The sequence below is a fragment of the Canis aureus genome, chromosome 19, assembly GCF_053574225.1.
Source record: "Canis aureus isolate CA01 chromosome 19, VMU_Caureus_v.1.0, whole genome shotgun sequence".
Classification (NCBI taxonomy): domain Eukaryota; kingdom Metazoa; phylum Chordata; class Mammalia; order Carnivora; family Canidae; genus Canis; species Canis aureus.
This window is the reverse complement of record NC_135629.1, coordinates 49,184,973-49,210,326: the sequence shown is the minus strand read 5'-3', so window position 1 is coordinate 49,210,326 and position 25,354 is coordinate 49,184,973. Positions and strand designations below refer to the sequence as shown.

The window sequence follows — 25,354 nt, the reverse complement described above, 5'->3', positions numbered from 1 at the left end:
AGCAGGCTCCATGCACCGGGAGCCTGATGTGGGATTCGATCCCGGGTCTCCAGGATCGCGCCCTGGGCCAAAGGCAGGCGCCAAACCGCTGCGCCACCCAGGGATCCCGGCCACAGATCTTCAACGAAATGATATTCTGAGATTGGTCAGTGGGGTCTGGTGAGGGCCCTAAAGGCAGTGAAAATCCCATTAATGTTAAGGGGTGGGGAGTCAGTAGCTGTGAAACAGTTAAATAATGACCTCTGGTCATTTGGAGGGAGTGGCCACTGAAAGTGTGGGGGCAAGTGGCCACTGGCATTGAAGAGCAAGAAGCATGTGATGAATTTGAGAACTGCTGGATCAGTTGGTTCCTTCTGTATGTAACAGGGAGCTTAAAAGCATGGTAAGCTCAAAGTTCTAAAATATTTGCTCAAGCCACTGCCAGGGAATCAGATACTTTGTATTTCTTTACTAAAATAATCTTATTTCTTATAGCCTCAAGTTTGAAATTACTCTAAAACTAACCTCAAAATTTATTTTGCAGAAAGCAGAATTACAGCTTCAGAAAAATTCACAGTCTCAGTGGATTCCAAATTTTGATAATATGCACATTTGGGAGATTCCATGGTGTCCTAAAAGAATTCTGGGAACAAGGGGAACTTTTTTTTTTTTTTTAAGATTTTATTTATTTATTCATGTGACACAGAGAGAGAGAGGCAGAGACATAGTCAGGGGGAGAAGCAGGCTCCATGCAGGGAGCCTGATGTGGGACTTGATCCTGGGACTCTGGGACTACGCCCTGAGCGAAAGGCTGAGCCACCCAGGCGTCCCCAAAGGGAACTCTTTTTTTTTTTTTTTTTTTTTTAATTCTTACTGTAATGTTTCTTTTTTTTTTTAATAATAAATTTATTTTTTATTGGTGTTCAATTTGCCAACATACAGAACAACACCCAGTGGTCATCCTGTCAAGTGCCCCCTCCAGTGCCCGCGAGCCATTCACCACCACCCCCTGCCCTCCTCCCCTTCCACCACCCCCAGTTCGCTTCCCAGAGTTAGGAGTCTTTATGTTCTGTCTCCCCCAAAGGGAACTCTTAAACATACTTTTATATTTGTATTTTCAAAAAGATGAAACCAGAATAGTTGGGAAAAAAGGGAATCTTTAGAGAATAGAGAAGTACTTTAAGAAATTAAAATTGTGGCAGCCAATATAAAAATTCAATAGAAGGATAAGATATAAAGTGGTAACAATCTGCAAGAAAGGAGACCAAAAACATAAAGAGTTTATGGAATTTTGGAAAGAAAGAGACAAACAACAACAACAAAACCAAACAGAAAGAAGGCTATTATTCTTAAATAATAATATAAAACAATTTCTTAGAGCTGAAAGACAAGAGTTTCTATATTAAACAAGCCTACTGAGTAGATCACAGTAAAATTCTGGAACACAGAATATGAAGAAATTATTTGTGAATGATGTAAAATAGAGATTTAATAACTTAATCCTTTAGCCAATGGTCCCAATAGCTTCCCTTCCCCATTGACTTGAAATACTAACACATACTGAATGCCCGTATATGCCTGAGTCTGCTTTTGAGCTGTTTTGTCTCTTGGATCTATTTGTCTATGTTTGTGACAATAACACACACATACCCTTAATGTCTAGCCATACATAACACATTACTCAGTGATCCCAGAATGTGTATTTCCCCTATACTGCTGTGTTCTTGCTTACACTGTGCCTACTTGCAACATTTCCTATAACCATTTCCTATGGCTTGATATTCATCCTTCCAGACCCACTTTCAACCATACCAAATTTCTTGATTTCTCCTCCATATCTCCTTATCTTTTTAAAAAAAATTTTTAGATTTTTAAAAATTTTTTATTCTGCTAACATAGCACATACTACGATGTGTTGAGTTAGTTTTACTGGAGTAGCTCAGCGTCATCTCTCTCTCCATAACTCCCCTCCAATTCTCCACTTGGAATGCCCCTGCAGGAAGGCACTTTGCAATCCTAGCACTAAGCATGTAGTAATCAACTGATGCCGAATCCGTATCTATTGAAGAAAATAATACACGCACGTACCTGATTTATAAAGAATATCAGGCAGCTGGTTTCAGTGGTTATTTCTGGGAAAATTCAGAGACGGATTGAGACACCCCTCCCCCCATTTGAACTTCCATGTGTGCGTATTATCTATACTATATAACAAAAACATTAGTTTTAGTTTTTTAAAAAAGATTTATTTATTTATTTGAGAGAGCGCGCGCGCACTTAAGGGCGAGTCGGGGCAGGTACAGAGGGAGAGAATCTTTCAAGCCGACTCCACGCTGATTGTGGAACCCCACTGGGGGGGGTGTGTGGGGGTGGTGTAGGGAGGGGTTGGATCCCTTGACCCATGAGATCATGACCTGAGCCAAAACCAAGAGCCAGGTCTAACCCACTGAGCCACCCAAGCGCCCTCACATTAGCTTAAAAAAAAAAAAAGTCAGATTTTCTCTTGTCTTGAACATTTTTTCGCATCTTACTTTTACTGAGAAAGTAAGTTGTAGAAGACATAAAATATATACTCCTATTTTTAGAAGAAATTAGCCTGAAAAATAAATCTTACCTACCGATATGTTTTTGTAAGGATATGGACTGAACCAAAGGATCAAAGCGGAGATGGGCGTAGGTAAGTTAAACAGTGAGCATCCGGGGATCCCTGGGTGGCGCAGCGGTTCAGCGCCTGCCTGCAGCCCAGGGCGTGATCCTGGAGTCCCAGGATCGAGTCCCGCGTCCGGCTCCCGGCATGGAGCCTGCTTCTCCCTCTGCCTCTCTCTCTATCATAAATAAATAAATAAATAAATAAAATAAAATAAAATAAATTAAATCTTTAAAAAAAATAGTGAGCAAGATCCCACCCCATCCCCGCCCACCCATCCCCGGACCCGCCCAGTCCCCGCCCACCAGCCTAAGCCCCGCCCCCGGCCCCGCCCGTCGGGCAGATGCCCGCCTCTACCCGCCTCTCTCCAGTCCGACCCCATCTCAGAGCCTAACCTCACCCCTCGGGGAAGGAGACTAGGATTTATCCTCCGAGGCTGAATGATAATGAAAGGGTCGTCAACATTCCCGTCACTGCTTGAACCTCCTCTGACCCCGAAAGCCGAGCCCCGGCCACTTCCGCTCCCGGCGACCCCCGAGGCCGGAAGCGGAAGTGCGCGGCGGCGGCGGACGGCGGCGGGTGTGCAGGGAGGCGCGGCGCGCTGCGGTGGGAGTGTCTCCGGCCGGATCTGCAGGTGCGGCCCTGCCCCTCGGGAAGGCGGGGAGGGCCCTGCGGGCTCCGGGAGGGGCCGGAGGGCCCAGGACCGCCGCGCGGGCTGCGGCCCCTCCTCCCCGTGGTGTTCCCCGGGCCGCGATGGGGCCCGCGGTGCTCGGCCTCCCGACCGTCACCCCCGACCCTCGGCCCGGCCCCTTGCCCTCAGGTACCCGCTGTCCGGGCTGGCAGGACTGTCGCCCATCCCTCGAAAGGGAAATCACGGAGTGCAGTCCAGGTCCCGCAGCTCAGGAGTGTGGTGCCACGGCCCGGCCAGCTTTCACCCGTCCTCCCGGATTTGTAGGGCCCTACCCTACGTCCCGTATGCAAGGGAGCTGCTTAGTAGGAACTCACGTTTTATTTCGTGGGAACGTTTCATGTCTTCTGGCTCTGCAACTCGAAAGTTAGGTCTGAGTCTGCATGTGCCGTTTGGTGTGAGTGACTTGTCAAGTGAATTCCTTTCCTTTCTCCTTTCCTTTTTCTTTTAGATCATTCATTCATTCATTCATTCATTCATAGAGACAGAGAGAGAGAGGCAGAGACACAGGCAGAGGGAGAAGCAGGCTCCATGCAGGGAGCCCGACGTGGGACTCAATCCCAGGTCTCCAGGATCAGGACCTGGGCTGAAGGCGGCGCTAAACCGCTGAGCCATCTGGGCTGCCTCCTTCCCCCCCCCCTCCCCTTCCCCTCCCTCTCCCCCTCCCCTTCCCCTTCCCCTCTTTCTCTATCTCCCTCCCACCCTCCCTCCCTCCCTTCGTTCCTTCTTTCTTCACGGGAGAGAAGCAGATTCCCTGCGGTGAGCCTAATGCGGGACTCTATCACAGGACCTGGGATCACTCACTAAGTGGAAGGCTCAAGCGCTGAGCTACCCAAGGGTCCCTGTGAAGTGAATTTAAAAAATGGCCTGTACCCTTTATCAAAGGATGAATTAGATGACAAGAATTTTTTTGTGTTTTGTTTTGGTGACTGATGGTTTGTAGTCCCTTAGCTTGGAGCCTGTTAACTGAGCTTTCCTTTCATTTTTCTTTTTCCTTCCTTTCTTCCATTTAAAAGAGCTTTTATTATTTATTTATTTATTTATTTATTTATTTATTTATATTTTATTTATTTATTTATTCATAGAGAGAGAGAGAGAGAGGCAGAGACACAGGCCGAGGGAGAAGCAGGCTCCATGTAGGGAGCCTGTGTGGGACTCGATCCCGGGTCTCCAGGATCACGCCCTGGGCCAAAGGTGGCACTAAACCACTGAGTGACCCGGGCTACCCGAGAAAGAGCTTTTAATTTGTCTGTGAGCATCAGTGTTTTTCACTGCAAGATGAGAGTATCTTAAGAAAAGCTATTTCCCAGTTATGTCACAAGTCTTACCATCAAGGAAAAGGAATATTATTCAGTTCTTCTCATGGAAGCTCCTGCCTTGGTGGATGAATCACCACCAGGCTTAAAAACATATGGGACTTCAGGAAAAAAAAGGTGATCTAGCTTTGTTAGTACTAGGAGGTGAAATTGAGTTGGCCATAAATAGGATGTCTTTTTTTAAATAATAGGGTTAAAACTAACTTTTGAGAAATGAAGAAAAGAAGTCTGGAAGAAAAGTAGACATCAGATACCAGTTTTACAAGTGAGGTGCTTGTTTTCAAAAAGAGCACAGGTTCTGTCCTGTCTTTTTAGAAAGACTTAACATTGTTTCTTTCTTTTTTAAAATTTAAATTCAATTTGCCAACGTATAGTACAACATCCAGTGCTCATTACATCACATGGCCTCCTTAATGCCCTTCACTCCCTTACTTTATCTCCCCACCCATCTCCCCTCCAGCAACTCTGTTTGTTTTCCAGAGCCAAGCCTCTCATGGTTTGTCTTTCTCACTGATTTTTCCTCATTTGGTTTCCCTTCCTTCCCTTATGGTCCCTTTTACTATTTCTTATATTCCACATGAGTGAAACCATATGATGATTGTCTCTCTCTGATTGAGTTATTTCACTCAGCATCAGCATAGTACCCTCCAGTTCCATCCACATCGACATAAATGTAGGTGTTCGTCCTCTCTGATGGCTGAGTAATATTCCATTGTGTATATAGACCACATCTTCTTTGTTCATCCGTCAAAGGACATTGCAGCTCCTAACACAGTTTGGTTATTGTGGACATTGCTGCTGTGAACACTGGGGTGCTGGGGTCCCGTCATTTCACTACATTTTATCTTTTGGGTAAATACCCAGTAGTAGAATTGCTGGATCATAAAGTACTCTAATTTTTACTTCTTGAGGAACCTACACACTGTTTTTCAGAGTGGCTGCACCAGGTTGCATTCCCACCACTAAGTGGGTTAGTTCCCCTTTCTCCATATCTTCGCCAACATTTGTTGTTTACTGTCTTGCTAATTTTAGCCATTCTCACCGGTGTATAGTGATACCTCATTGTGGTTTTGATTTGTAGTTCCTTGGTGACATGCTATGGAGCATTTTTTCATGTACCTGTTGGCCATGTGTAGGTCTCTTTGGATAAATGTCTGTTCATGTCTTCTGCCCATTTCTTGACTGGATTGTTTGTTTCTTGGGTGTTTTTTAAAAAATTTTAATACATATATTATTGTATATATATTTAATATATGCATACACACACACACATATATATATATTATTGAAGTTCGATTTGCCAACATATAGTATAACACCCAGTGGTGTTGAGTTTGATAAATTCTTTATAGATCTTAGATACTAGCCCTTTATTCGATATGGTATTTGCAAATATCTTTAGGTTATCTTTTAGTTTTGTTGATTTTAACATTGTTTTTTAAAGACATCTGTCTAGTGTTGATTTATCTTATATGAAGGCCCATTTTAATCTTTGATTTTGTGGTATTACATTTGTTGTTTTGTGTGTCTTGCAGCTGAGTTCCTTCTTAGGCTGTCTCTGCTGTATTGTTCTTGGAGAATGTGGATTGTTTGGCACATTTCCATCGGGGATGCCCTTTATGAACTGGGCCTTGTACAGAGGGGAAACAATGTGACTGAAATAGATATAATATTTGCCTCTGTGGAGGTTTTATTCTACCTTAAATTAATGGCGATCAGGGTGATACGGAAACATGGAACAGGAGAACATGGGGAGGAGGTCAGGAAAAACCTCTTACAAGGGACAAATGTTTGAATCCCCCAAATGAGCCGCATATAGCTAGACAAGGGTTCAGACTCTGGAGTAAGAGTAGGGAGGAGATTTGAGAGAACATTCCAGATGCACAGTCTCTCAGCAAGACAAGGCCTGGCGTGTTCAGGAGTTGAGAAAAGAGGGACAGCTAAAGTAGAGAAAACAAAGTGTAGATTGGATGAGCCAGGTTGGAGAGGTGTGTAGGGCCCTAAAAGCTGTGGTAAACTTTGGACCTGTTCTAAGGCCACTGAATCAGTTTTTTTAAACTTAATTTTTTTTTTTAGAAGGAAGTTCCACACCCAGGGTGGACCCCAACATGGAGCTTGAACTCATGACACAGAGATCAAGACCTGAGCTGAGATTGAGAGTCAGACACTTAACTGACTGAGCCACCTAGGTGCCCTACCACCGAATCAGTTTTATTTTATTTTATTATTTTATTTTATTTTATTTTATTTTATTATTTTATTTTTATTTTTTAAAGATTTTATTTATTTATTCATGATAGAGAGAGAGAGAGAGACAGGCAGAGACACAGGCAGAGGGAGAAGCAGGCTCCATGCCGAGAGCCTGACACAGGACTCGATCCCCGGACTTCAGGATTGCGCCCTGGGCCAAAGGCAGGCGCCAAACCGCTGAGTCACCCAGGGATTCCCCCCAAATCAGTTTTAAGTAGGGGAATGACATGATTTTGTTTGCGATTTAGACAAAACACCTGGCCTGGATTGAGCATGACATTTAGGATGGACAAGAAGATATGGAGAGTCCATATATGTTAGTACTGGGAATTGAAATTTAATTGGCCATAAATGAGGTGTCTGGAGAGTCCATATGTGAGTTAGAATTAATTCAGGACTCATGCTGGTAGTTGGGGCCTGATGATGATTGTGGGATTGGCCAAGTTGGCATGTTTGAGAGGCATGTAGGAGGTGCAGTTGAGAGAATTTGGTTGATGGTTTATGTATTCTATCACATGTTACAGAGCAGGGATTGGCAAACTATGCCAAATCTGACCCAGTGCTGGTTTCCATAAAAAAATGTTTTATTGGGACACATTTGTTTACATGTTGTCGGTGGCTGTTTTTGTGCTACAATCACAGTTAAATTGCTGGTTTAGAGGCCATTTGGCCCACAAATCCTAAGATATTAACTATCTGGTCTTTTAAAGAAAAATTTGCCAACCCCTCATTTGTAAAGTACTTAGTATGTATCAAGTGCTATGCTAGTGGCAGGATTTGGAGTCTTGATAAAGGTGGACAGAGGTTTGTATTTTGGGAATGTACATTATAGTTGGAGAGGGAGAGGCAAAATCACCTAAATAAATAAATTAGAAATCACACCTTGATAAGAGGCAGTGGAGGAAAAGTAGAGGCTGTTAGAGGTATTTTGAGAGAATATAAGAGGAGAAATAATCTTTTTATTACGTGAGAGGAACCACGAGAAATGATCATTGGCTGTGGTCTGGAAGTTGGCTCTGGGCCCAATATGTTGCTTATTGGGAAAGATTCTGTATAAGGGTTTTTGCTGGGCTGCCCTGCTAGAGGCCCATGGGAGTGGAAATACCAAAGGGGCCAAACCTCTGTGCAGGGGCTGCTTCCCCCTCCCCCCTCCTTCCTCTCCCCCTCCCCCCTTCCTCTCCCCCCTTCCCCTTCTTCTTTTTTTTTTTCCCCCCCTCGGCCTCTTTTATTTATTTTTATTATTATTTTAAAAAAGATTTATTTATTTATTTATTCATGAGAGAGACAGAGAGAGAGAGAGAGACAGAGACATAGGCAGAGGGAGAAGCAGTTTCCATGCAGGGAACCCGATGTGGGACTCGATCCCAGGTCTTCAGGATCACACCCCGGGCTGAAGGCGGCGCTAAACCCTGAGCCACCCAGGCTGCCCACCTCAGCCTCTTTTATTGCAGGGAGGACACTTAATGAGACCTTAAATCATGGCGTTGGTGTCATGGTGAGGGGACTGGAGGAGTCGGGATCATTGTGGGGAGGGGAGAATGATTATGTGCTCTGGGCCCTGTTCCCTCTCTCCTCGCTCCCCCACCAAACTGAGGAAAGAAAGGGGAGGAGGAGTGTGGAGCACCTTCGGCCTTGCCCCAGGGAACCTGGTGACCTCTTTCAGTGCCTGACCTCTGGAGGTGGGTTGGGAGGAGGGTCCCCACAGTGACCCCAGGGCTCTCTACCTAATTCTGGAGTCTGACTGCAGACTGTCTGCAGTCTGACTCTAAAGAGTTGGCAGCAGCAGAGTTCTACACCAGGAACATCCCTTGTGAGGCCTACCAAAATACACTCGTCTGTATAAATTTAAATTAACTAAAATTCAGTTAAATTAAAAACTCCTTTTCTTAGTTGCCTGACCCACATTTCTCAAGTGCTCAATAGCTACACATGTTGGTGGCTGCCTTTTTGGAAAGCACAGACATACAACATTCCCATCATCACAGAGAGCTCTGTAAGAGAGCCTGATGTGGGACTCGAACCCGGGTCTCCAGGATCATACCCTGGGTTGAAGGCTGTGCTAAACCACTGAGCCACCCAGGGCTGCCCACTTTTTTTTTTTTTTTTTTTTTTAATTGAGATATTCACATACTATAGAATCCACTCTCTAGACATACGGTTCACTGGTTTTCAGTATATTCACAAAGTTGTGCTGCCATCACCAGTCACCCCCCTTTCCCATCTGCTTTCTCTCTCTATGGATTTGCCTGTTCTGAATACTTCATATAAAGAGAATCATACAACATGTGGCCTTTGGTCTCTGTCTTCTTTCATTAGTGGGATGTTTTCGAGGTTCATCCACATTGTAGTGTGTCAGAGCTTCATTCCTTTTAATGGCTGTATACTTTTCCAGCATATGAGTAGATCACATTTTTTCTGTTCATCTGTGGATAGACATTTGGTTTGTTTCTACTTTTTGGCTCTTGTGAATAGTGCAGTGAACATTCATGTACCAGATTTTATCTGGATATGTTTTTAGTTCTCTTGGGTTGACACTTAGGAGTGGAGTGGCTGGCTCATTTACTTTTTGGGGAACCACCAAACTGCTTTCTCAGACAGGTGCACACACCATTTTACATTCCCACTGGCAGTGGATGAGGGTTCCTCTTGCTGCACATCATAACTCACACTTACTGTCCAGTTCCTCTTGAAATCGAACATTTCTTTGTGTGTTCTTTGTCTAATTGCTTCTTGTTTCTTTGATACGGCAATCTTTCCAGTGACATCTGTCTTAATCCACATAAGACATAATTTCTCTCTCTCTCTCTTTCTCTCTCTCTCTCTCTTTTTTTACAGCAATTCCCCTTCTCTCCCACAAGTAGCAGGTTTTTTTATTTTTATTTTTTTTATTGGAGTTCAATTTGCCAACATATAGCATAACACCCAGTGCTCATCCCGCCAAGTGACCCCCTCATTGCCCATCACCCAGTCACCTCAACCCCCTGCCCACTTCCCCTTTCACTACCCCTTCTTCATTTCCCCGAGTTAGGAAGACAGTTTCTCATTTCCACCCTCCACACTCCTGTCAGCCAGATTCCGCACACAGCTGTGCTCTTCAGAGTTTTTTTTTTTTTTTTTTTTGCTCTTGATGTCTTCTTCCCTTTTAGTACTGTCCCAAGTTTAGGGTAAATATTTAAAAAAGAGTACTTTAAAACAATAAATAAATAAACAAATAAATAAATAACTTGGTCAATTTCATATCACTATTTCTGAAAGAACTTCGTTCCCTCCCCCCCAATTCATTTTAGACTGGGAATCTCAACTTAAATCCAAAGCATCTACTCCTGTGCAGGATATTTGGAGGAAGATTCATCCCATGATCTGCAAATGGTAAGGTTTATGGGGGATTATCCTTGTTCCTTCCCTTAGGAGAAGCTGAGGAATTTGGGAGTTGGAAACGCACACCAGAGCTGGGGAGACATTTGGGACATTGGCTCAAGACATTCCCACATGGTCTGAGGGGAGTGGCTACGACATGTGAATTTGGGCAAACCCTGTTGTCTGTCTCTCAAAATCCTTTCTTCCTCGAGCGTTGCCTCAAGTAAACATTGCTTTTGGTGTGAGTCAGACATCGATACTGTGTGGTATGATTTACCTGTCAGCAGTCATGGGACTCTTCTGCCTGTTGGATTAGCCCCATGGAAGTCACAAAATGGTAGAAAACTCTCCACATTCTTGAACCGTCAACCCACCTAAGCAAGGCGCACCTCTGAATATGCTGGAAGCGTGCCTCAACGGGACGGGGAACAGCCTTGGGTGCTCTACGGTGTTGGTGAGGTTTTTGTTGTCACGCACACCTTGCCAGGAGAGATGATTCAGCCGCTTCCAGAATGGCTTCAGCAGGAACTCTAACCTAGACCTGATAAGAGATCTTTGGGAGAGAGGGTCACCCTGATTGTAAAGGACATGGGAGAGCTGTCATGTATCTCTCCCCATTTAGGAGACAAGTCGAGATCCGACACTGGAAATAAGCCCTTTTCAAAGTGTGGAAAAGCCTTCAGGGGCAGCTGGCATGTTCTGGTGCACCAGGGAGCACACTGAGCCCCACTACCCCCACTTTGGCCCTGAGTTTCTGCCTCCTCTAACCATAGGTCTTTTGCAAGGTTCGGGTTCCCGTTCTGGGGGATTTCTTTTTTTCTTTTTTTTTTTTTTTTTTCCGTTCTGGGGGATTTCAAAGGTGAGGGTTAGGGTTTGGAGAGAAGGATGTCCAGAGTCCAGTTTCACCCTCAAGCTGGGCCTGTTTGTCCCAGAACCAGTGAAATCTCTGGGCTCCCTCAATCTGTGGCCCTCCATCTCTGTCATGGATGGTGTCAGTCTCAAGGTGTCAGATACCAGCCCAGTGGATGGGGTGGCAGGGCCTGGATGGTGGAGGCCTGTTTCAGTGCTTTGCTCTGAGCATGCGGAGCCTCAGCCCTGCACAGCCTGGTGTGGGCTGTAGGGCAGCTCAAACCCTCATCCCTGCATGGCTTGCATCAGACACCAGGGCAGCTGAGACCACTCCTCACTGCCCAGGTCTTCCTCACCGTTGGCTCACGTTTTTGTTTAGGTGGAGAATGTCCTCCAGCAGCTGCTTGGGAAAGGGTGTGTTGCTTTTGAGGCCCTGAGGCCTGAAAATACTGGAGCTGCTGGATTGCAGGGGTCTCATGTGTCAGTATCATTGCGGTAACCCCACACAGAGCAGCCTTTGCATCATTATAGAGCCCTTTGTTAATGCTTGTTTGGTGAAGGCACAAACACAGGTACTCCAGGCCCTCACTGCCCCCCATGTCTTGATGAGCAGATGGGCCCCGGGAGGGAGTACAAGGCCCAGCCCCCTACCCCCATGCCGTGTCCCCTCCACCCTGTTTCAGAGCAGGAAGAAATTGGCTTGTGTGAGCATTGGCTATAGCCAGAATTTAGAGGATGGGCTGTGGATGGCAGTGCAGATGTAAACAGCTCTGGTCAATAGTTTGGTCCTCTGATTGATGGCTGCCAAATGGACAAACACAGAACAACATTCATATTCAGAACCAAGGGCTCTTAGCCTTTCTTCAGTAAAGCAAGTTGTAGTGCCTCTGAGGGCCTGTGATCTAACCTCCAGCCAGGGCCCCCCAGAACCAGACAGGGTCGAGTCCAGCTCTGTGTCTGCAGCATGATGAGTCCTTGAGACCCCCAGTGGCTGGTTCCCACAGTGGAGTAGGGGGTAGTTACCAGGTCTGAAGCTGCCAGACCTGCATGCCACCTCCTGATGACACTACCCCAAAGCTGGGCCCTCAGGCCCAGAGAAGCCTCAGTGCTACCTCTGTCCTGCTCAGTCCCCTCTGTGCCTTCTCCTAGGGGCCAGGGCCGGACCTGAGGATGCAGATCAGACCCACAATTGAAGGCAGGGGGACACCTTCAATTCCAGAGGACCGGCTGGCTCTCCAGGTGTCGCCTTGGTCTTCTGGATATATCGTAAGCCTGGAGGGATGTTTACTGTGAGGGCCCAGCTCCAACTAGAAAGGCTGGGCGTTCAGGATTTCTGCAAATGGGGTGGCAGGAGGAGAGGGAAGAATTTAGGATCAACTCTTGGGACCTGGGGACAGGCTGGAGGCCTAGGCTACTGAACAGGCCCAGCACTTCTGTGTCCCTAGGGTGGTGGCAGGCCCAGTGCTGGCCAGAGGGAGGAGCTAGCACCCAGAGCCATGGCCCTGCCTCCCCTGGTCCAGCCTTTCCTCCACCATTCCTGCCACCCTCACTCCTCACATGGCCTTGAAACCTGCAGCAGTGAGTGGTCCTATGATCCCAGGGCTGCGTGGAGAGTGTCCAGACTGGTGACTGAGCTCTTAGCTCAGGGTCCTATGTTTCCATCCTGAGGTGGAGAGAGAGGATCAGAGAAGGACAGTTTGAGGAGTGCTTTGAGTCCACCCCACCCCAACCCGGGGAGAAGGGCTACTCCCACCTGCCTCTGTCCATCACCTGCCTCAAGGGACTTGCCACATTTTCCTCACATCCATCACCAAGTCCTGCAAACTTTTGCCCCCAAAGTATGCCTTATGTCTGACTGCTCCTGCTGTCCCCACTGCCACCCTGCCCAGAGCCACTGTTAGCTCTCTGGGACCCCTGGAACTGCTCCCTACAGGCTCCCATTTCTACTGGGCCCCACCCTGGACACAGAGTCTAAAGACATCCCTTAGAAATACAAGTCAGGTCAGACACCTTTTCCTGAAGGCTCAGCCACTAGAGGAGGAGCGTTCAGATTCTTTCTCCTACCACAGAATTTCCTCCTGGGAATGACTTACTGACTGAGCCTCGTGTGTGCAGGTCCTCCTCTGTGTCCTCCCACCGCCCATCAGCCTGCTGGCCATCCACGTCTCTCTTTGCCTCCAGCCTTTTCCCCACTGCTGGAGGCTGCTCAGTGGTTGCCTCCCTCAACTTGGGCCCCCTCCCCACCCCATTTTGGAGTTGAAATTCTAGCACAGTGATTAGTTTTGTACTCATGAGTTGGTTTAGTCTGGACAGGCTATATTGGGCATGTCTCAATTTTCTCAGTGTGCTGCCCAGAGCAGGGTCAGTCTTGCAAATTCAGTCAGGGTGAATATAGCTGTGAGTGGATGCCATTGATTGTGTGACTCTGATCTGTTCCTGTCTCTCTGTCTAGGGGCTGAAGGCAGCCTTGCAGATTCAGAGGGTGGCCATGCCGGTGCCTCCACTGGGTGTCCCTGAGCTGGGGATGGCTGGGGGTTCTGGTGAGTGAATGCCCAGTGGAATCGGTGGCCTGGGAGACCTGCCATGCTGTGTTGTGTTTGGGAACGTGCATCTCCCCCGTTCCTTTCCCTGTACCATAAGAAGAGAATATGTAAAGTCATATCACCATTCTTTATGCATTCAGGAGGAAGGGCAGTATTTCAGGATTGACGGCTAGGAATCTTTTCTGGTCTTTGGTCTTTCTGTTAAGAAAGAGCAGACCCCCCCTTCAGCTGTGGCAAAGTCCAGACCTCTTTGTGGGCAAGGTTAAATTCTCCGCAATTTTGTTGGTGCTGAAGGTGACTATTGAATTTACTCTAAATGGCATGTGTTTTAACTGAGCTTATAAAGAATGAGCTTATAAAGAATTTACTGTAAATGACATATGTTTTAACTGAGCTTTATAAAGAATGAGGTTAAAACAAGCCACCTGTCCTGAGCAGTGGGGGAAAATAATTAATTCTGGAGGATAAATAACATCTTAGCTTTAATTTCAAGGCATTTATTTCCTTCCGTCTTGTCTTCTAGTGAGAGTAATATATTTTGTTTCTGAATAGTATCATCCAGTCTTGCATTTGGAATCTGTTTTATATGATTGACGGAAAGAATCTAATTCTTAGATTATGTGATGTGCTGCTTTTCTATGTCTTTTTGGTAAGCTTTCTGGGCAAGACTTTGACTTGAGGTACTGTTGAAGTACTCTTCCAAGTGCTCTAGTTGGCCACCCTGTGATGAGGTGGGCACTGGGAGACAATCTCAAACGAAACATTGACCTCTTCCCCATGGAGCTCACAGTCTGCCTGGGTGGTCAGATTTTTCAACGAAGTCCAGAATACAATGGAAGTGTGTAACACAAGGATTTTATCTGGGGGGCAGAGAGGAGTTTTGGGCAATTTGAAGTTAGACCATGGGTTCTTACCTTCAGCACTACTGACATGGAGGTCTTATCTCTCTGATGGGGCCATTCGGGGCATTGTAGGACATTTCGCAGCATCTTTGACCTCCTACTAGACTCAGTAGTGCCTCCTGAATTCGTCCCCCAGGGTTGCCATACCAAAGGATTGCTCTGAGTGGCTCAACAGCAAAAGCTTGTTTTCTCACAGTTCTCGAGGCCAGAAGCCCAAGATCAAGGGATTGGCAGGGTTGGTTCTTCTCAGGGCTGTGATCTATTCCAGACATCCGTCCTTGGCTTGTAGATGGTTATCTTCTTGTGTTTTCTTTTTCTATATGTGTACATATTTCAAATTTTATTTTCTTATAAGGACACCAGTCATATTGGATTAGGGCCCACCCAACTGACCTCATTTTAATTACCTCTTTAAAGACCTCATGTCTGGGGCAGCCCCGGTGGTGCAGCGGTTTAGCGCCACCTGCAGCCCAGGGCGTGGTCCTGGAGATCCTGGATCGAGTCGCACGTCAGGCTCTCTGTATGATTCCTGCTTCTCCCTCTGCCTGTGTCTCTGCCTCTCTCTCTCTCTCTCTGTGTGTCTATGAATAAATAAATAAAATCTTAAAAAAAATAAAGACCTCATGTCCAAATATGGTTGTATTCTGAGGTATTGGGTGTTAATTAGGACTTCATTCTATGAATTTTCTAGAGGAACACAATCAAGCCTATAAAAGCCCCTAGTCATGACAGCTGAAAATGTCTCCAGAAGTTGTGGCTGGTCCCTGCCCGCATCCCCTCCCCCCCAAGATCATATACTGAAGTCCTAACCTCCCATGTGACCGTATTGGATGGATGCTGGGCCTTTAAGAAGGTGGTTAAGGTTGCATGAGGTCACAAGAGTGGGGTCCCAATCCCATAGAACTGGTGTCCTTACAAGAAGAGGGAGAGACATCAGAGCTCTCTCTGCCATGTGAGGACACTGTGAAAAGGCTTTTGCATGCAAGCCAGGAAGACAGCTCTCACCAGCTCAACTGTGCTGGCACCCTGCTTTCAGACTTCCAGCCTCCAGAACTGTGAGAAGTAAATTTCTACCATTTGAGCTGCCCTATTGATGGTATTTTGTTATGTAGTGGAGCTGACTGAGATACCAGACTTTGCCACATGTGCCCTGGGGGATGAGTATTGGCTTAGACCCTGATAATTCCTGTATCATTTAGCTTGGCAAGGTGTTGAGTTGTTTGGAGAAGGTTTGGGGGGAGGATTTCAGGCCAAGGAATGGCATGTGTAAAATTACTCAGGGTGGGAGGCAGGCGGAGAGCCTGGTGTACCCAGGGTGCCCACAGAAGGCTCTTTGAAGGGAGCATAGGGAAGGGGAGAGTGGTGTGAGCTGACTGGAGAGGATTGGGCTCTGAATCATTCAGGGGCTACATGCCTAGGCTTCCAGGAGCCAGGGATGTGTTTGGGTGAGTTGTTCCATGCATCTGCAGTTTTAGTAGAACCCTCCAGCACCTGGAAGGTGGTGGGGCCTCAGGGAGGATCCGAGCATTGGTTGGAAGCAGTGAGGAATGGAGTGGTAGTGGCCTAGGTCAGTGATGAGTGCAGAGTGGGTGTGGCAGGGTCCCTGAGACCACGACTGGTTGTAGCCATTTGCTAGGACTCTTAGCCTCAGCCCACAGTTGTACTCATGGTGGTGATTTATCACAATGAAGGGGTGCAGAGCTGAGTCCACTGGAGCATTAGGTGAGGTCTGGGGGAGTCCAGGCACAAGCTTTGGAGTCCTCGGCCAGTGGAGTCACTCAGGACTTGCTTAATACCCCCAGCAACAAGCTGTGACAACACATGTGAGGTGATGTTTATAGGGAAGCTGAGTAGGGACTTGGTGCCCAGGGTTTTCACTTGGGGCTGGTCACGTCACCACCCTCTGCCCAACAAGAACCTGACTCCTGTCAGCATGTACCAGACTTCTGGAAGGAAAGCAAGTGTTCAGTACAAACCACAGTGTTTGTAGAAACAGTTTAAGCAGACTGAGACCCTCTTACCAGTTAGGGTGGTGGGAACCCTTTGGAAATCCTTGTTCCCAGGGGCCAGCAGTCAGGCCTGTTGTGTTAATTCTTGTCTACATGGTAGGGAGCTATGCAGTGATTTAAGACATATGCAGGAGGTTGGTTGAGTTAATTTGGTGAATCCTGTATGCTTTCATTTACCAGACAATCCAGAGCATTCATGTGCCAAGCACAGTGTGGGGTGGGGTGTAAAAAGGAAGGGACCCAGGCTTGTCCTTCTGAAGAAGCTTCCAATCCCATGAGGGTAGCAGAAGATACACGCCCAAGGAAGCCAATAACCATATGATTACAAATAGGTAGGGGCTGTGAGGAAAGGGGGAGGGTCCTTCTAGAGAAAAGGATACTGGGGAGGGGAGGCACTCTGAGGGAGTGACTTTTCTGTAGATTCAAAAGGGGAAGGCCTGATGTGGCATTAGCGATGGTGGGGACAGGGGTAGGAGGAAAGGGTGTGGGGTGGGAGTGGGGGGGAGGTGGGTGTTCCCTGTAGAGATGCCATCATCTCATCATCAGAGGTGGGTTTTTTTTGGATTAATTGTTGGGGTCAGCAGAGTATCAAGGGTGAGATTTCCCATCTGAGGCAGGGATGTTCCTTCCTGAGATCAGAGACATTGGAAGGAGAATAGGCTTTGAGAATAAGATTATGGGAGGTCGGGGGTGGGGTGGGGTGGGGGGGTGGAGGGATGAGACAACAGAAATGCATATCTCACATTTCTAGAGGCCAGAATTCTCAAATCAGGGCATTGGCAGGGCCATGCTTCTGTGAAGCCTGTAGGGAGTCTCCTTCTTTGCATCTGGTGGCAGGTGGCAATCCGTGGTGTTCCTTGGCTTGTAGCTACATCACTTGGATCTCTGACTGGTTGTCATGTTGCCCCCTGCCCTTGCGTTGTCCCTGCTTCTGTCTTTTCTCTTCTTCGGACACCAGTCATACTGTGTTTGGGGCTCATTCCATTCCACTGTGACTTTGTCTTAGCTCATCACATCAGCAAAGACCTTGTTTCCAAATAAGATCACATTTTGAGGTACTGGGGAGTTATGACTTCATAGTTTTTTGGGGGACACAACTCAACCCATTACGCTCTGCCCTCTGGTCCCCCTACCCCCAAATTTGTGTCCTCCCCACATACGAAATACATTCAGATGATCTCGACCCCCCCAAAGTTTTTACCCATTTCAGCATCAGCTGTAAGTCTCAAATCACATCAACTCAAAAGCCTCCAAATCCTCATATGAATCATCTAAATTGGGCATGGATGAGACTCAGGTGTGGTCTCTCCCAGGGGCAAAATTGTTCTTCATCTATGAACCTGTGAAATGAGAAAACAAGTCCTCTGCTTCCAAAAGACATTGGTGAGACATGCACAGTGTACACATTCCCTCTCTCAAAGGGAGAGAAGGAAGGGGTCATGTCCCAAGCAATCTCAAAACCCAGCAGGTCAAGTTCAAGGCCTAACAGCAGCCTCTGTCTGTGATGGCAGCCACCCTGCCTCCCAGCTCATGGTGGATGAATCCCCTGGAAAGATGAGTGGGGACATGAGCTGGTGGTGTGGAGGTGGGGCCGGAGTTCAGGGGAGAGAATCAGTCTGGGGGCTTGGGCCTGGTCAGGCTGGGTTGGGAACTGATGCCCAGAGTGGGTGAGATGGCCTGCTAAGGCAGAGGCTGAGGGAACTGAGAAGGGTGAGGGTCTCGTACAGGAGATGGAGCTGGGGGCGTGGTCATTGAAGCCTGGGGAGGGTGGGCTTCAAGGTGGAGGAATTGGATGACCAGAAACATAGACTAGACCCTCATCAGGGATGGGGTCACTGGTGGCCCAAGTGAGGTGCCTGTCCTTGGAGTGGTGATCGTGAGTGAGCAGGAGGTGAAGAAATAGACAGTGGTTGGTTGCAAATGGACAACCATTTGTACCCCCCCGCCCCCGCGCCAAACCAGTGGGTAGGGAACAAAAACAGTATGTAGAAGGAAGAGCAGAGTGTTTTGTCTTAAAATGTGGGCCCCCAAAAAGGTCTATGTATGTCCTAACCATCAGCACCTGGGACTGGGACCTTACTTAGAATAGGTCTCTGTGGCTGCCATCATGTTAAGGTGAGGTCGGGATGGGCAGAGGCAGGGGGGCTCATGCAATGTGACTGGTGTCCTGTGAAGAAGAGAAAGTGTCAGGAGGAGATAGGAACACGCAGGGGAGAAGATGGCCATATGACAATGGAGGCAGAGGTTGTAGGGACACAGCTGAGGCCAAGGAGCACCCAGGATTCCGGAGTCACCGCCAGAAGCCAGGGAGAGGCGAGGAGGGATTCTGCTCAGTCTCAGAGGGAGCACGGCCCTGCTGACACCTTGGTCTTAGACTTCTGGCCTCTAGAACCGAGAGACAGTCTGTGGCTTTCAGCCTCTCAGTTTACGGTACTTTGTTACAGCAGTCCCTGGACAGGAATACGTGGGGTCAGAGATTGGATGTGGTTCAGGTTTTCTTTTTTATTATCTGCAATTTATTTTATTTATTTGTGTGATATGCATTATATTTTAGGTGAGGGTTAATTTCTGACGGGGAGGTTCCCATCATGAGGGGAGGTGAGGGTGCAGGGAGGTAAGGGATGGTGTGTGTGTGCAGGGTCACTTGCTCATCTGTAATAGGCCGGAGCCAGGGGCCCCGTGGGGATGGAGGAGTTGAAGGCAGGAAGGGGAGACGATGCCTTCTCACCGACAGACTTGGGGTGGTGGCAGCTCCTCTGTCCCCTACTTGTGGTACGTCTTGGGGTGCTCCTGGCCCTGCAGAGTGGAGCAGAGGAAGGGTCCAAGCAGCTAGGGAGGAAATGCTGCCCCAGGGCTGAATCAAGGGGCGGTGGGGGGGGTGCCCCAGAAACTCCAGAGTCTGTTGGTGAATTGAGACTGTGACTCCAGAGATTTGGAATAGAAGAAATGTGTGTGTGTGTGTGTGTGTGCGCGCGCACGCGCCTGTGTATCTGTGTGTCTGTTGCTGTGTGCATGTGCCTGTTTGTATGTGTATGTGCATGCACATGTATGTTTTGTGTCTCTGTGTGGATTCTGTGTGTGTACTTGTGTGTGTGCGAACATGTGCCTAAGCATGTAAGTGCATGTGAATGCGTGTGTGTGTCTCCCATACATGTGTGGTCCCTGTGAGTATGTGCATATGTGTGTGCATGTGTCACTTGCGCTCGGGGTGGGCAGCACTTGGTCCTGTGAGTATACTCACTAGACCACATGGCTTCCATCTTCTGTAGTTCTGCTTGCGCAGGACCCCGCCTGGCTCCAGAAGGAGAACACAGAGGAGGAAGCTGTGGCTCCTGGGGTACTGATCACCTGTCTGCAGGTAAGTAAGAAATCCCTCTTCCTCTTCTTTCTTGCTTGGGCCCATGTCTTCCTCCCTTGGCCTGGATCTTCTCAATCCCACAGGACTGGTCTCCAGGCCTCCAGGCCTCCAGGCACTGGACCTCTTGTAGCGGAGGGGGAGGTGTGTGGGACAATGCAGGCAATGTTCTCACTGTTTCATCCAGACCTTCCCTCATTGTGGAGTGCCTCATTCTGCTGAGTGTCAGGAGGGAAAACAGAGCAAGGATGTGAACCTCCTAGGTAACTGTCCTTACCTCCCAGTCTTCATGGTCTCTCAGGGCAAACAGTTGTCATTTACCAAATACTTCTCTCTTTCCTGTTACATGCTCAGGTCTGCTGGACCCTGGAGCCAGAAGGGAATAAAACTGCCATGGCTTCCTGGCTAGTTGCCTTTGATGCCACACCTCTGGATGCTGTCCCTCAGGGAGAAAAGAGTAGATAGAGGAGAGTTCTAGTTCTGGGGCCTGAGCCAAAGGGAATATTCTGAGAAACCTCAGAACTCTGTCTGAGAATCCTCTGCATGGGTCTCCTTTCTCTAGGCTGGCTGGCCCCTCTTCAGCCCCTTGACTATTGGTAGGGGTGGCCACTGGCTGACCCGTAATGGATATGTGTTTCAGGAACCAGTCACCTTTGCAGATGTGGCTGTGTTATTCACCCCAGAAGAATGGATGTTTCTGGACTCTGCCCAGAGAAACCTGTACAGAGATGTGATGCTGGAGAATTATAGGAACCTGGCCTCTGTGGGTAAGGCCAGGCTCGTTACTTCATCTACGCACTCCTGCAGCACCTACAGGTTCCCGGAGTGTGCTGGTTTGGGAAATCAAGAGGTGAAAAAGAGACAAATCCTGCTCTCATGGTGTTTGCAGTCTAGGGGCTTCCCTGTGGAAATGAAGATCTCTCTGCTGCTCTGTTTCTCCATGGTTAAAAGTTTCTGGGATTTTCACATGTGTCTCTGAGTGAGGCCCTGGGTTTTGTGTATTGGAAAATCCCATTGTCCTTTGGGACCTAGTGAGGGAGCTTGTACTTCGGTTCCTTAGTGAAAGAGCTCTGCTATGCCCATGAGAATGTAGGTGTGCTCATTTTGCTCTTCCCATCCCCAGTGGTCCTAAAGACTTAAGAATATTGACCTTGGTTAATGGCAGGCATGGTCTGCTCACATCCTGCATCTTTCCCCATGAGCAGGTGATCAGCTAGGCAAACCTAGTATGTTTTCCCATTTGGAGCCAGGAGAAGAGCTGTGGCCCACTGAGAGAAGAATCTTCCCAGGAACCCATCCAGGTGAGCAGCAGGCAGATCATCTGAGCATCAGCTCGGATGAGTGTTAGGTTTGGAAATTGTCAGTAAGGGAAACACTTTCAGTGCCCTTGATGGAATCTTTCCTGGAGTCCATCTCCTCTCCTTTTTATCTCTAATACTTTACTTTGGCACCCTAGAATGACTTGTCCTACTTACTCTTCATATTTATCATTTCCACTTGCATATTTCATCACATGTGTCTTTTATATGTATATAGCACGTGTATGCTTTATCCAGGGCCTCCGCACCATATGTTCTTGCTAATACTTTCTCTCAATTTCAGTCTCAGTTGTCACAGAACTTTCTCTCGTAACCTATCTATCATCTCCATTCCTTGTTCCTATGGTTATGTGACTCCTTACATAGCCAAATACCTTAAAATTTCCTTTACTCTTTGATACATTCCTCTTCACAATTTCCTCCCATAGTTAGAACCAGTTTTTTTTTTTTAATTTTTATTTATTTATGATAGTCACAGAGAGAGAGAGAGAGAGGCAGAGACACAGGCAGAGGAGAAGCAGGCTTCATGCACCGGGAGCCCGATGTGGGATTCGATCCTGGGTCTCCAGGATCGCGCCCTGGGCCAAAGGCAGGCGCCAAACCGCTGCGCCACCCAGGGATCCATTTATTTATTTATTTATTTATTTATTTATTTATTTATTTATTTATTTATTTATTTTCCTTTATTTATTTTTTAAAAAAATTTTATTTGTGAGAGAGAGCCCATGTACATGAGTGGGAGGAGGGGCTGAGGGGGAGGGAGAGAGACTCTCACGTAGACTCCCCACTGAGTGCAGAGCCTGATGTAGTGCTTGAAACCACGGCCCTGAGATCATGACCTGAGTGGAAATCAAGAATCAGACACTTAACAGACTGAGCCACCCAGGTGCCCCCAGAAACAGTTTTTTTTTTTTTTTTTTTTTTTTCAGAAACAGTTTTTAAAAAAGAAAACCTACATGTGTCCTGCTTACTTGTTTGGTTGCTTTGACCTCACAGTTACCTTCCCTGTGCACTGAATTTTTCTTTTCTTACTCATTCCAGAACCTCCACTCCAACCCCAAGATTCAATTTCCAACCAGGATATTTTTGCGGAGATTTCATCCATTGGCATGAAAAGGGTAAGGTGCCCAAGGATTTTTTATTGGTCCTCTGTTGTAGGACAAGTCTGGGGTTGCTGTAGTTTAGAAAAGTAGTACAAGAGGTCAGAGAGAGAGAGAGAGAGAGAGAGAGATTGATTGATTCAAGGTGAGTGGTGCTTACCCAGGGAAAGCAGGTTCTTGAGTCTGTGAATGTCATGAGTTGGGGAGAACCTTCTATGTCAATCAAGGCATGTATCTTCCCAGAGTTCCCCCAAGCAGCCATGTTCATACATGTGAATAGATATCAATTTTTTTTATTGGAGTTCAATTTGCCAACATACAGCATAACACCCAGTGCTCATCCTGCCAAATGCCCCCCTCAGTGCCCATCACCCAGTCACCCCAACCCCCCGCCCACTTCCCCTTCCACTACCCCTTGTTCATTTCCCAGAATTAGGTGTCTCTCATGTTGTCACCCTCACTGATATTTTCACTCATTTTCTCTCCTTTACCTTTATTCCCTTTCACTAATTTTTATATTCCCCAAATGAATGAGACCATATGTTTGTCCTTTTCCGATTGACTTATTTCACTCAGCATAATACCCTCCAGGTCCCTCCACATCGAAGCAAATAGTGGGTATTTGTCATTTCTAATGGCTAATATTCCATTGTATACATATACCACATCTTTTTTATCCATTCATTTTTCGATGGACACCGAGGCTCCTTCCAGTGTGGCTATTGTGGACATTGCTGCTATAAACATTGGGGTGCAAGTGTCCCAGCATCTCACTGCATCTGTATCTTTGGGGTAAATCCCCAGCAGTGCAATTGCTGGGTGGTAGGGCAGGTCTATTTTTATTTCTTTGAGGAACCTCCACATAGTTTTCCAGAGTGACTGTGTACCAGTTCACATTCCCACCAACAGTGCAAGAGGGTTCCCCTTTCTCCACATCTTCTCCAACATTTGTTGTTTCCTGCCTTGTTAATTTTCCCCATTCTCACTGGTGTGAGGTGGTATCTCATTGTGGTTTTGATTTGTATTTCCCTGGCCAGTGATATCAAATGTTTAAAACTTAATTTGCCCTTAACTCAGCAAAACTCTGCATCTTAGAGACCACATGAAAGTAATGAAAATGAGCTCTTTGTGGGAGAGTGGCCACTTGAAGGGACTCAAGGTAGAAATGATCTAGACTCACTAAAATGGTAAAAGCTTCAGTGACAGAAATCCCCTTTCCCAACCCATAATTCAGCTGGGGGAGAGTGTCCATGAATGTAATAAAGCCTTTGGTCTTCCTTTTTTCTTCAATTGACAGGAGCAACCTCAGACTGGACAAAAACTCTATAAATACAGTGAATTTGGGGAAGCCTTTCATGGCATCAAACCATTCTTCCAGTACCAGAGAATTCACGCTGGGGGAGACCACTATGAATGCCCTGAGAATGGAAAATCCTTCTTCCAGCCCACTCACCTAATCGTGCCTGAGAAAATCCATCGTGGGGACAAAACCTATGCGTGTAACAAATGTGAGAAATCCTTCAGATACAGCTCCGACCTAATCAGGCACGAGAAGACTCACACTGCGGAGAAGTGCTTTGAATGTCAGGAGTGTCGGCAAGCCTTCAAGTATTCCTCCAATCTGCGGCGCCACCTGAGGACTCACACTGGAGAGAAGCCCTTCGAATGTGCCCAGTGTGGGAAAACCTTCACGAGGAATTTTAACCTCATTCTGCACCAGCGAAACCACACCGGTGAGAAGCCCTATGAATGTAAGGACTGTGGGAAAGCATTTAATCAGCCATCGTCTCTGAGGAGTCATGTGAGGACTCACACTGGAGAGAAGCCCTTTGGATGCAGTCAGTGTGGGAAAGCCTTCAGGGAGCACTCGTCGCTGAAGACACACCTGCGCACTCACACCAGGGAGAAGCCATATGCATGTAACCAGTGTGGGAAGCCCTTCCGGACAAGCACTCATCTGAATGTGCACAAGAGGATACACACTGGGGAGAAACTGTATGAGTGTGCTACCTGTGGGCAGGTCTTGAGTCGCCTCTCAACGCTCAAAAGTCACATGCGAACCCACACTGGAGAGAAGCCCTACGTGTGCCAGGAATGTGGGCGTGCCTTCAGTGAACCTTCCTCCCTCAGGAAACACACAAGGACCCACACCGGCAAGAAGCCCTATGCCTGTCAGGAGTGTGGGCGAGCCTTTGGTCAGTCTTCACACCTTATTGTGCATGTGAGAACCCACACTGCAGGGAAACCCTATGAATGCAACCAGTGTGAGAAGGCCTTCAGGCACAGCTCTTCACTGACTGTGCATAAAAGGATTCACGCTGGGAGAGAGAAGGTTAGGAATGGTGGTCTGCCTTTAACAGTGTCCCATCCATTTGATGGGCCTCTTGCTGATTGACTTCCAAGTTTTGAAAATATATACGTTCCAGGCTATAATCATCTGCCATAGTACATGTTTCACCACATCACATGTTTTGATGTATAATATTTTCATTTTGGTTGAAATCTGAATGTTGTCTTAGTTTCTATTATCACTTATTCTTTGGCCCATGAGTTATTTGTAATTAGATTTTAAAATAACAGGACATGAGTATATTTTTATAGAGGTATCATTACTTAGAGTGAAGTGCATAAATCTTAAGTATACAGTTGGAGGACTCTGACAGGTGTACATATGTATATGTAGCCAACACGCCACTTAAGATCTAGAAATTTCTATCCTTCTGGAAAGTTCCCGCATGTATATGTATATGGGTAATTTTTTTTTAGTTGCCTTTTTATTGTCGGTTTCTAATTTAATTATATTACGAGCAGAGAATATGGTCTTTATGTTATTGAATGTTAGGTATCTGTTTTGTTTTAGAGTGGCATATCTTCCTAGTTGCCTATCAAAATTGTCCCTCTTCCTTACAAAAGCATTTAGGTTTTTTTGTTCAGATTGGTAACATGAACTATTAAACCTCTATCTCCTGGTCCTTGCAGCCAGGGGAGGCCATGTCCCTCAGACCTGGCCATTCTAAGTGTAAGTCACTGGGTGTGACTC

General features: G+C 46.9%; 1 protein-coding gene and 1 long non-coding RNA gene across 14 annotated transcripts; one reads left to right on the top strand and one right to left on the bottom strand.

Moving 5' to 3' along the window:
• Positions 1–2,203: 2,203 nt before the first annotated feature.
• On the bottom strand, positions 2,204–3,206 carry LOC144290421 (uncharacterized). Its single transcript, XR_013358088.1, has 2 exons — positions 3,027–3,206; positions 2,204–2,804 (listed from the first exon to the last, which is right to left on the bottom strand). It is a non-coding gene; the product is annotated as an uncharacterized LOC144290421 (long non-coding RNA).
• ZNF333 (zinc finger protein 333) lies at positions 3,161–25,129 on the top strand. 13 transcript variants are annotated; one of them, XM_077859641.1, is made up of 11 exons: positions 3,161–3,260; positions 10,168–10,249; positions 10,860–11,022; positions 11,466–11,566; positions 12,236–12,352; positions 13,539–13,626; positions 19,810–19,898; positions 20,536–20,662; positions 21,101–21,196; positions 22,256–22,332; positions 23,612–25,129. In XM_077859641.1, exons 5-11 carry the CDS (start codon positions 12,257–12,259, stop codon positions 24,707–24,709), a joined length of 1,671 nt encoding a protein of 556 aa, XP_077715767.1. In that variant the 5' UTR covers positions 3,161–3,260; positions 10,168–10,249; positions 10,860–11,022; positions 11,466–11,566; positions 12,236–12,256; the 3' UTR covers positions 24,710–25,129. The 13 variants fall into 13 exon arrangements, with proteins under 13 accessions (XP_077715767.1, XP_077715765.1, XP_077715764.1 ...); XM_077859639.1 differs by lacking the exon at positions 10,860–11,022 and adding an exon at positions 10,525–10,691; XM_077859638.1 differs by lacking the exon at positions 10,860–11,022 and adding an exon at positions 10,522–10,691.
• Positions 25,130–25,354: the final 225 nt, after the last annotated feature.